The sequence below is a fragment of the Nyctereutes procyonoides genome, unplaced genomic scaffold, assembly GCF_905146905.1.
Source record: "Nyctereutes procyonoides isolate TBG_1078 unplaced genomic scaffold, NYPRO_anot_genome, whole genome shotgun sequence".
Classification (NCBI taxonomy): Eukaryota; Metazoa; Chordata; class Mammalia; order Carnivora; family Canidae; genus Nyctereutes; species Nyctereutes procyonoides.
The window spans coordinates 45066950-45079103 of NW_026575125.1; the positions used below are offsets into that span (position 1 = coordinate 45066950).

At 37.0% G+C, this 12154-nt stretch overlaps 1 protein-coding gene across 8 annotated transcripts in view; it reads right to left on the reverse strand.

The window, feature by feature from the left end:
- Positions 1-12154, reverse strand: part of HUWE1 (HECT, UBA and WWE domain containing E3 ubiquitin protein ligase 1) — a 171059-nt gene that overhangs the window by 123610 nt on the left and 35295 nt on the right. For all 8 annotated transcript variants that reach the window (XM_055337490.1, XM_055337489.1, XM_055337497.1 and 5 more), the window contains 4 exons: positions 9233-9301; positions 4851-4949; positions 3986-4192; positions 2639-2791 (listed from right to left, as the gene is read on the reverse strand). In XM_055337490.1, coding sequence (XP_055193465.1) covers positions 2639-2791; positions 3986-4192; positions 4851-4949; positions 9233-9277 — 504 coding nt within the window. In that variant the 5' untranslated portion in view covers positions 9278-9301. The remainder of the gene's footprint in view (positions 1-2638; positions 2792-3985; positions 4193-4850; positions 4950-9232; positions 9302-12154) is intronic.

Genomic DNA, 12154 nt, shown 5'->3' on the forward strand with positions numbered 1-12154 from the left:
ATGTTAGTCAAAGGTATCAGTAAGTACATGGTTTATCTCAATGGATGTTTTTCTTGTCCAAGGAAGCAGTATGGAGTATGTATTTACATTCCAATATAAATGCCAATATCACAGTGAGTTATGGTTTTCATTGAACAGGAAAGTCTTAATTTTCTATTATAAAATTCGAATTTTTACTAAGATTTATGCTTTGGGGTTTTAAAGAGTTCCTTCCCTACCAACAGATCACAATATAACCTTCTACATTATCTTCTCTTAAATGTATGGTTTTACCCATTATGGCTTATTTTAACTATACTTGTTGAAACTATGAATGGAGTCTTTTTCTAATCATCTAATTGGTTATTACTAATGTACAGAGGAGATATTTGTTCCTATATAGTGATTGTTTACTACTTGGCTACCTCATTATACTTTTATCAGTTCTAATAATTTTATACTGTCTCCCCAGAAAACCAAAAGCTTCAATCCCATCACTTTCAAATAGTAACAAGTTTTTAAAAGACTTCATTTATTTGAGAGAGGCAGAGAATGCATGAGCAGGGGGAGGGGCAGAGGGAAGGGGACATGCACAATGTGGGGCTCGATCCCAGGATGCTGGAATCAAGCCCTGAGCCCAAGGCAGACACAAAACTGACTGAGCCACGCAGGCGCTCCAGGTTTTCTCTTAATATGCATCCTTCATTTCTTTTCTCTTGTATTTGTTAGGACCTCTACTATAAATTTAAGTGGCAAATATAATAGCATTTTTGAGTAACTTTTGAATTCAATCGAGATGGTTCAGTTTTCCATGACTTTCGGTAGATGATTTATAAATTTAAAGGTTTTTTTCCCTAGCTTTCTAAGAGTTTATATTAGTTTTTATTTATGTCCTAAATTTTATCAAATTCTTTTGAAGCATCTACTGAAATCTGGCTTCTTTTTCCTCTGTTACTTGGGGAGCCAATATTGAATGGTCTTACATTTTTTGATAACATGAGAAATATATGTTAAGAGGGATGTCTAGTGGCTCAGCGGTTGAGCATCTGCCTTCAGCTCAGGATGAGATCCCCGGTCAAGGGATCGAGTCCTGCATCGGGCTTCCTGTGGGGGGGCCTGCTTCTCCCTCTATGTCTCTGCCTCTCTCTCTCTGTCTCATGAATAAATAAAACTTTTAAAAAATTTATGTTAAGATAGGTTACACATCTGTATATATGTTATCTGCAAATACAAGAAAATATGATCAACTTTTGAAGTAAGCTCCATCTGGCTGAATTAAAGGTGATTAATATTCTCTTTATACTTTTCTGTATGCCCTAGAATTTTCACAATACATGTTACATTTAGTATCATTCAAAAATGACTTCTTTTTTTTAAAAGATATTTATTCATGAGAGACACAGGCAGAGGGAGAAGCAGGCTCCATGCAGGGAGCCTGATGTGGGTCTTGATCCCAGGTCTCCAGGATCACACCTTGTGATTTAGGGCCAAAGGTGGCGCTAAACCGCTGAGCCACCCAGGGGTGCCTTCAAAAAATGATTTCTAAGAAGTGTCCAACTCTTGGTTTTGGCTCAGGTTGTGATCTCAGGGTTGTGAGATCAAGCCCTATGTTGGGCTCCACATTCAGCATGGTCTGCTTGAGACTCTCTCCCTCTCCTTCCCCCTCTGCCCTTCCTCATCTCCCATCCACTCCCAGAGTTTTTCCCTCTCTAAAATAATGTTTTTAAAAAATGATTTTTAAGGGACTGTGTATTTAAAAATAGCCTATTTGAGTTATAGTGTGAGGCAATCACTAATTGGCTTTTAAAGAGTCAGCTTTATCAATTTTATTTTTTACATTTTTAAAATTTAAATTCAATTTGTCAACATATAGTATAATACACCCAGTGCTCATCCAATCAAGTACCCTCCTCAGTGCCTGTCACTCAGCTACCCCATCTCCCCATCCACCTCCCCTTCTGCAACCCTTTGTTGGTTTCCCAGAGATAGGAGTCTCTCATGGTTTGTCTCCCCCTCTAATTTTTCTCCACTCAGTTCCCCTCTTATCGATTTTCTTCTAAGAAAGCTTTCTAACAAAGCTTTCCATCTCTCTCAAACCCTAAGTATGTATGACCAATTTGTCTGTGGGAACAATATGCAATAGTTTGGTTGAGTTGAACTTTATTATATGAGAGGATATTTTTTGCCTTCAATTATAATTACTACCATCACAAACCAATTACTGAGCACAGACATCACTAAGTACCTTACATTTTATTTTATTCTGAAACTACTCTTAAGGTAGATATACTAAATTCCCAGATGAGAAAACTAGTGTCAGAGCTTATAAGCAGAGACAAGACTCAAATCCAGATTGCATTATACTTTCTTCCTAAATAGAAGCTGATTCTAAACTTACTTTCTAGAAAAGCTGTTGCCATTTTTGAAAAAAGAGAGATTCTGCTTTTTGAGTAGAGATTCATGAAATCCCTCAAAATTGCTTAACAATTGAAAATACTTCTTAGGTTTTGGGGGAACTTCGTTAAGGGGGTCCCCAGAATTCTATTCAATTAGGCCAGTAAACTTAGGGATTACTATCCATTTTGACAATGCAAAAAAACACCTATGAAAAGGAACTGGTCCAATTTTTGTGCCTTCCCACTCTTTACCAATGACTCACCTCTGCCAAGTGTTGCAGCCGGGTTAGCAGTGGGGTTCTCTTGTCAGATCCAAGGCGTGTGATATAGTTTGATCTTTTGCTAAATACATACAGAAGATTAAGGACTGCCAGCACCACTTGCATATCAGAGGAAGCCAATAAAGTTGTCAAATGCTACAGGGAACAAAAAAGGGCAAGTTCATGGTATCAGGCACACTAGGCCTTGAAAACTTAAAATGCCTATGTAGTAATAGATTTATTCATACATACAAAGCTATCAAGAAGTTTAACACTAAAAAAATCTGTAAGTATTTGGGCGCCTACAACATGCAACCTTGTCCTCAAGCAGTTTATAATCTGGGAGCAAGCCAGAAAGTCAAAAAAAAAAAAAAGAAAGAAAGAAAGAAAGTGAGCAGCAGCTCAAAATTGCACAGGTGTCCCCACAGGAAAAAGCAGATTACTAGAGACAAATGTGGTATTTTAATACATAGTGGAACTCAAGAACATTGTCTCCAACAAGATTAAAGTATTGTGAAAAAAGAATAATTTTATGCTTCTTCTATATCCTTTCAGACAAATATAAAATTGGAACTAATTAAAATGCAGGGTCCTTCATATAGAAGCTAAAGACATCAACAACAGCTGGTGGCATTTATGACTGTTACAGTATAGTATATGTAACAGTAACCCAAGAGTGACTGCTTAGATTTTCAAATAAAATCAAAGTTCATCAATATATTGGAGCATTCGGTCAATGTTAAAATCATTATGTCATTTAGCTGGCAATAAACCTAGGTATTTCTGGTTGCTGATAATCCTAAAGGCTAGGGACTTCTTTTGCAACTAATCTATTTTATCTTTAACAGACTGCTTATTCCTCACTTAAAACCCTCTGGGTGCTATACTTTAGTTGTTATTCCACTTCTTTTCCCAAGCCATTTCCTTTCAATACTAATCTTGTTTCTTTACCAAAGACTTAGGAGAATTAACACTAACAACAGGGCACTTAGGCAATAAGTAATGTGTCAAGGAAATCAACTACTTCTAATTGTTTAAGTGATTTGGGGCTGTTCTAATAACCTGGAACAAAGATCGGTTCCTGCAAATTCCCAAGAATACTTCAATACATGTATTACATTCTCATTAATTTCTTGAATCTGGAAAGACGGAGTGAAGGTGACAGTAAAGAACCTTCCCAGCAACCTATGAAGGGTATCTATATCCAAGAAGTATGATCTTTGACACTGAAAACTCCAGATCTCCATAATGAAAAGGAAAGAATTATCAGTAAGAAATAGCAATTTCTTTATCTCTAGACATGAACAATTCTACCTGAAAAGAGATCACATAGGCTTGAGCTTCTCCTACCTCTATGGAACTGTACAGATGTCGGGAAAAGCTATACTCAATGAGCAAGGCTGTGAAGTTCAACACAGCCAAGAGAAGCATTTTCAGTTGTTCTCTTTCCGGCCTATCACATACAAGCATCCATGACATATTCTCCACTGTTTGTCCAGCATCTGCCAGGATTCCATCAAAGCGGTCCAAGAGATCCACCCAGTGGTATAACTCACACTGGAGAAGGGAAGAGAAAGAGGAACATAGAAGAATAAGTAGAAGTACTATGTAGGTGCTTTGCTACAATGGATTGCTGAGCATGACACCCAGACAAGTTCACTTCCCACCTTTGCTTCTCTTTAATCCTCCACCAGTACAGAAACCCATATGAGAAATATACTCTGAGGCATAGAAACCTGAGTTCATTATTACATCCATCAAAATATATATGTGCTAACATCAGCTGACACCTTAACCAGGTATTCAGAGGGAGAATTCTGGCTACATTCTGAGGTCTATAAACACAATGACTCTCCCTGCCAGGACCTATTTTTTTCAGAAGTATTCATTTTTAGAGTTAAAGATTCTTTTAACTATCTCAAACTCATGTTGTCAGTTAACATAAAGGAATTCTATGGTTGCAATTCTTTATCACCTATGGAAACATTCCTCATCCTCAGGTAGCAAAATTTTCCTTTCACATTTTCTTTCAAAATTTCCTTGGTATTCACAAACTAAAAGCTACTGGCCTAGAGCTGCACTAGACATAGATACTTATTAAGTAATTGATGAATTATAATACCTCATTGTGGTTTCTCTTTCCATATCAGAGAATACAAAATGATGTACTAGTCCCAGGAGCCCCCCCATTTTTTGGGAGCATGGGTTCACTTACCTTCCCAATGTTCCATGTTTTGATCTGTTGCAGTTCCAGGAGGAGTTGCTCATCATTACAAACTTTGAGTTTGTCTATTAAGGCTCTGCAGTCTGCAGGCTGAGAAAAATGGGTATTCATAAAGTGTTTTAGAGTATGAGGGATACACACAAAAACCAAGAATGGGAAAAGGAATCTTTAAGCCAACACCACAATTTAACTTTTGATAGAATATGCTGCTTTAAAAATGGGAAATTTGCCAAACACTGGAGATTAAATGAAAATCTTATAATAAAACGATCCAGGGCAGCCCAGGTGGCTTAGCGGTTTAGCGCCGCCTTCAGCCCAGGTTGTGATCCTGGAGACCTAGGATCGCGTCCCATGTCGGGCTCCCTGCATGGAGCCTGCTTCTCCCTCTGCCTGTGTCTCTGCCCCCCACTCTCTCTCCTGTGTATTCTCATGAATAAATAAAATCTTAAAAAAATAAAACAATCCATCTGTGCATTTTTAACTTGGACAGACGTGAACATGTAGACAATCTACTTGGAAGGGTACAGACAATAGGAATAAAGGAAACTAGACATCAATGAAAACAAAAATGAAAGAATCTGTACCACAGTCTGAAAGTTAACTAGAATGCCTGATAAAAAATGTTCAATCAGAGGAACACTGAAAAGTCATAGTGGTTTCACAGTTAAAGGTGAAGTTTAGCACTGGCTATATTTTTCTGCAACATTAAACCCTCTAACTGTAGGAGGGCCAAAAGCTTCTGAACTTTGTAACACACTGGGACTTCATTCTCGGGGATTCCATTGTCATACGTTCCTGCTCTCTTTTACTGATGAAAAGGGCTTGTTTTTCAGGTAGTAAGGTGTGGATTAAGAATTTATAGTAAAGTTTCTGAAAGTGGAGGAGGAGGGCAGCTAGAGACTGGGACAGAGAAGTCTCCTATTCATGGATGGCAGCTAGAAATGATTACACTTGCTTTTTTCTCTGTAAAGCAGTATGGTATCCTGGAAATGGGCCTAGATTTGCAACCAAACAAAACTGGGTTCAGTTCTTAGCTTGATGTTTATTTTTTTTATTGGAGTTCAATTTGCCAACATTTAGCATAACACCCAGTGCTCATCCCGCCAAGTGCCTAGCTTGATGTTTAATAAGCTGATCATGAGCTAGTCCAATTTTTCAGCCACAGTTTTCTTACCAGGGAAAGAGACCTAATAACCTAGGTGATGTGAGGCTCAAATGTTTGCCACATACTAAAGCACTTATTTCACATAACAGGGGCTTAAATATCAAGAGACAGGATACTACTACAAAGAGTATGTACGGGCTTTGGAATTAGACAGTTGGTAAGCTACTTCTTTAATCTTAGTACCCCCTCTGCAAAATGAGCTAACACCACCTATTTATCTAGCAATTATAATGAGTATTATTGCATTTAATTTCTTGTACCAGGGACGCCTGGGTGGCTCAACAGTTCAGCATCTGCCTTCAGCTCAGGGTGTGATCCTTGGATCCAGGATCGAGTCCCACATCAGGCTCCCTGCAAGGAGCCTTCTTCTCCCTCTGCCTGTGTCTCTGTCTCTCTCATGAATAAATAAATCTTTTTTAAAAAAATGAAATTTTGCCATTTGTGACAACATAGTGGACCTTGAGGGCATTATGCTAAGTGAAATAGGTTAGAGAAAGACAAATACCATATAATCTCACTTATACACAGAATTCAAAACACACACAAAAAAAATTAACGGACCCAAGCTCATATATACAGAGAATAGACTGGTGGTTGCCAGTGGTACACAGGTGGGAAAAAAGGGTAAAGGGGGTCGAAAGTAAAAAAAAAATTTTAATGTCCTTCTTAAAAATAATACCTAGTATTAATCACAGTACAGAAAAATGGGATATGCTGCTCAAGATAACTAGGCATCTTCAAGCAGGGGCACTTGGATGTTAAGTGGTTAAGTGTCCGTCAGCTCAGGTCATGATCTTGGGGTCCTAGGACCAAGCCCCACATCGGACTCTCTGCTCAGCAAGGAGTCTGCTTTTCCCTCTCCCTCTGTGCTCTCTCTCTCTCTCACTCTAGCTCTCTCAAGTAAATAAAATCTTTAAGAAAAAATGTATAGGCAATGATCTAAAAATTCCAATTCCAGGAGTTTATCCTAAGTAATTTGCTAAGAGCTATCAAGTGTTGTGAACCAGGAATCTGTATACAGGTGTGACCCCAAGAACAAACCTATAATAATCTAGTAGGTAAAAGAAAAAATATTTTTTATTTGCATTTCTCTGATTTTATTTGCATTTCTCTGATTATCTACAAGGTTAAATTATTCTGGAAGTTTACTGAATTTGTTCTTTTCTGAAATGACCTATGTCCATTTTGTCATTGGGACATTAATCCCTCCTACTGATGTAGCTACCTAAGATATTAACTACAGTTCACTGCTGAAGAACATGGGGGTCAGGAGTGCTGACTACCCCTGCGATAGAAAACCCAACTAAAACTTTTGACTCCATAAAACCTTAACTACTAATAGCTTACTGTTAACTGGAAGTATCAATGATAACATAAACACTCAACATATTTTTATGGCATGTGTTATTATATACTGTAGTCTTATAATAAACTAGAAAAAAGAAAATGTTATTTTTCCTTTGCTTTAATGCTTGGAAGGGCCATCCCCATCTAACATCCAGCTAAACATTCACCTGTATTTCACTTATAATTTTTCTTTTTTTTAAAATTTATGATAGGCACACAGTGAGAGAGAGAGAGGCAGAGACATAGGCAGAGGGAGAAGCAGGCTCCATGCACCGGGAGCCCGACGTGGGATTCGATCCCGGGTCTCCAGGATCGCACCATGGGCCAAAGGCAGGCGCTAAACCGCTGCGCCACCCAGGGATCCCTATAATTTTTCTTTTAAAAATATTTGACTTTCAGTCTATCTAGAATTTCTTTCAATAGTCCCCACCCCTAAAAAGTCAAACAATTGTCCTGACATGGTTTCTTGACTAGTATTGTCCTTCTCTACCAATCAGTAATTCCTATAATTATTGTATGTGAAGTTCTTATGCACATGTACACTAGGATCCTTTCTTAAGTTATTTTCTTACACTGATGCCACTGTTTTAACTTGTGTAGTTTTGAAGGCAAGTTTTCTTTTTTGCTCTTTGGCTTCCAAAATAATTTGAGCATATAACTGTCAAAAATTTAAGATGCCAAAACACATCAAAAACAAAATCAAAGGGAAAGTATCCACAACAGTTATGAAAGTGAACATACTCAATACGTATGGCACTCAATAAGAAACAACCTGATATTCCAACATCAAATACAAAATGAACAGCATGAGCAGACAACCAATACAAGGCCAATAAATTTGAAAATATAAGTAATTAAAGCATGCAAATTAGAACCATGAAATATTTTCCCCTAACAAAAATTTTAAAAATAATCTGTAATGCTGATGAGGGACAGTATGGGAAGACAGCATTTCTCACATTCATTATTATAATGCTTAATAAAAAAGGGCAGGAGAATGTCCATGCAATAATCTTTAAAAGACTAGAAGAAATATAGCAAAATGTTAATAGTGATATCCATGGTGATACTTGCCAGGCAGTCAGTTTTTAAAAAACCAAGTGGCCAGTATTTAGAAAATGAACTAATTTATTATGTGCCAGATACTTTACTAAGCATATGCTTCACATCAAAGAAGGAAGAATTATCAACCCTGTTTGACACCTGCAAAAATCTAGTAAGACTCAAACTCATGTTTAATTCCAAAGCTTGTGCTCCTCAAACTACAGAATAGGATCTACACAAGTGTCATAACAATGCAATACTTTCTTAACAGCGAAATACAGTTTAAGCCAGCTGATTGAATATTGGACTAAAGCTGGGATTTCTACTGCTGACATAGATCAACTGACATGGTCACCCAATATACAGGTTAATACCGATTAAGCTGAATTGTACAATTAAGAATCCATAATAATAAAAAAAGCTACAACACTGGCCTCAAAAGAAATCTAGTTAAGAAAGTTACCACTTTAATTTTCTAGAAAATAAAATTGACAAAGAGTCCCCCCCTCCCAAATACAGACAGAATGTGAATTCACATCTGCTCTTTCCATTATATCACACTGCCTTCCAATGCACAGAACAGCAGCTACTTCAGGTACATAAAGCTACCAACAGTTTAGTGCTCACTTTCTACTAGTGACTAACTTATTCACTTTTTTAATCAAGGGAAGCTCAAAAGTAAATCTGTTTCAAGACAACCTGCTGTTTTATTGCACTTTGTATATATAAGTGATAATGTATTTGGAAGATTAGTACAGTTGAACTGTCAGGACTTTTTCCAAAATGAAAAAAATAGACCATACTTCTGGATACTTACAGCCTCAGTAGGTGTCTTTTTCAGTTTAGTCCTGTCTACTTTCATGTTTTCGATTTTCTGTTTTATGATCTGAAAAAAAATTCCCCAAAAAAGTGAGAACTTAAAGTTGCAATCTTGAGCACTACATGCTTGACATAAACAAGACAGAATGAAGAACATGCAAAACGCTTAAAGCAAAAATTCTGGAGTTATGATGCCATGCCAACTCAGAGGCATGGAAAAGGAATCTCTCCAGACAAAATTGGCCTACATCCATATGTTGCATAAGACTATAATCAATTTAAGCCAAAATTAAAACATTTTTTAAGCAAACCTCTCAAACTCATAATTGAAAATAAGAGATTACATTGTTTTTAACACACTTCATGATGAAAAAATTTACCATATCCTTGCAGTTTTCTGGAAAACTTAACAATTCCACTTCTGGGAATTTATCCAAAGAAAATCATAAGGATGTACACAAATATTTAACCACAAGAATCTATACTGCATGACCATATGTAATAGTGAAAAATTGGAAAGGACCAAATGTCCAAAAAGGATTGGTTTAAAATGAAATATTACCCAACTGTTATAAACACTGCACACAATTATATAACGAAAAGATGTTCATGGTGAAATAAAAACGTTACAAAACAAAATAAACAATATAAACCTATGTTTAAACTGCTTAGAAGGGGTATACATCAAAATGTTAACTCATTGCTAACCAAAAGGATTATTATGTATATGCATCTCTGTATCTTTTGTTTTAAACCAATAAAAATAAATTAGTTGTGTTGTAAGAACAAAGGCAACACAATACTTTCATTTTTAAATTAGAAAATGAGGTATAAGACTCCACTAGAAATGTTCTGAGCACAGAACACAATCATTTCTACTAAGGACATTTAATCATTTTTTTACTAAGGCACAAAAGTGGGCAACCCACAGTATAAACCTAGGTCATCTTTCATGGTACACAGGTCCCTCAAGATGCCCAGACCAAGGTATAGGAAGAAATAAAGTTTCTCCCATTAGCAACTAGGACACATGGACAGAGGTAGAGGTGAAATGAAAGCTCTTTACACACCGATTCTCCTATTAATAATGTATTTGCTACACAGCGTAACTGAAAGCCAATGTCTCTCCCCCAAGGCCATCATAACATAAAGCTGACCAAGCACAAGTCTAAAATTCAGGCAGCTTTTGGTCTATTTTCCAACATACTCCGTACTGTGGAAATAAAGTGTATTTGCCTGCACAGTTGGCATCTATTTGTATTTGCTACACAGCGTAACTGAAAGCCAATGTCTCTCCCCCAAGGCCATCATAACATAAAGCTGACCAAGCACAAGTCTAAAATTCAGGCAGCTTTTGGTCTATTTTCCAACATACTCCGTACTGTGGAAATAAAGTGTATTTGCCTGCACGGTTGGCATCTATTTAACCAATGGGCATTCAGGAAAAATTAATGAAACATCCAGAATATACTCTAAAATGTTTTTATAGAAACAAAAAGTTTTCCCTCTATGGTTCGCATGTTAGGATAGGAGATTCCAGATTACTTTTTTAAAAATTACCTCAGCATCTAAAGGAAAGTGAACAAAATGCCTGCTGCCAACAGCTTCCAAGTATCTAAAAAAGGCCAACAGGATTCTGGCAACAATCTGATCCAGGTAGTAGAAACTGTTAAGTGAGGTAACTTGTATTCAGTTTTGGCTTTTTCTCACAAAACACACTCATTACCTAAAGCAAGTGACTATCACACTATTGTGGCTGCAGTTATTTGCTGGGAGGCTTTAAGACTACCGCTACTGCAAAAGTAGCAGCCAGCCCCAACACCATAAAACCCAAATTACTGAATGTCTTCCTTCCAAAATTAGGAACAAGGTAAGGATGTCCATTCTCACCACTTTGATCCAACACAGTGTTGGAAGTTCTAGCCAATGCAATATGGTAAGAAATGAAATGACGGGTATATAGATCAGGAAGGAGAAAACAAAACTTCCTATTTGCAGATGACAAAGGATTATTTAGTAGAAAACCTCCCAAATGTATTTTAAAAACCCTCCCAGAACTAATAAATGATCTCAGTAAAGTTGCAGGATCCCAGATAAACAAATTAATCTATTTCTGTATACTGGCAATGGAAACATAACCTCCAAACTGTAAAAGTACACGACCACTCACAATTGCTCAAAACAAAACTTGAAACACTTCAGTGTAAATCTAACAAAACATGCACAGGACTTGTATGTTGAAAACTATGAAATGTTGATTTAAAAAAAACATCAGAAGTATAATATATGAACAGACATTCTATGCTCATAGATTAAGAAGACTCAACACAGTAAAGGTGTCAATCCCTCTCAAATTGAAGGTTTAATGCAGACACTATCCAAATCCCAGTAAGAATTTTTTGGTAAAATAAGTTGGGATTATTATAAAATATAATGGGGCACCTGGGTGGCATAGTCAATTGAGCATCTGATTCTCGGTTTTGGCTCAGGTTGTGTCTCAGGGTTGTGGAATCAGGCCCTGTATCAAGCTCTGTACTCAGAATGGAGTCTTATGATTCTCTCTCCCTCTGCCCCTCCAACCCTGTGCACTCACTTGAACTCTCTCTCAGAGAACTTTAAAATGTATATGTAAAGACAAAAGAACTACAATAGCTAAAATAATTTTGAAAAGAGGGAGGAATCACTCTATCCATTTACATGACATACATATTCATCTTTCTCCCTATAGTAATCAAGACTGTATATGTAGTATTGGAGGTGGGATAGACACATTAACAAATCAGAACAGAAACCAAATAAACTCATACAAATACGCCCAACTGATTTTTTTTTCTTAGACAGTGAATGTGGGGGGAGGGAAGAAGAAATCTTAGGTAGGCTCCATGCCCGGCAGAGCCCAATGTGAGGCTTGATACCAGGA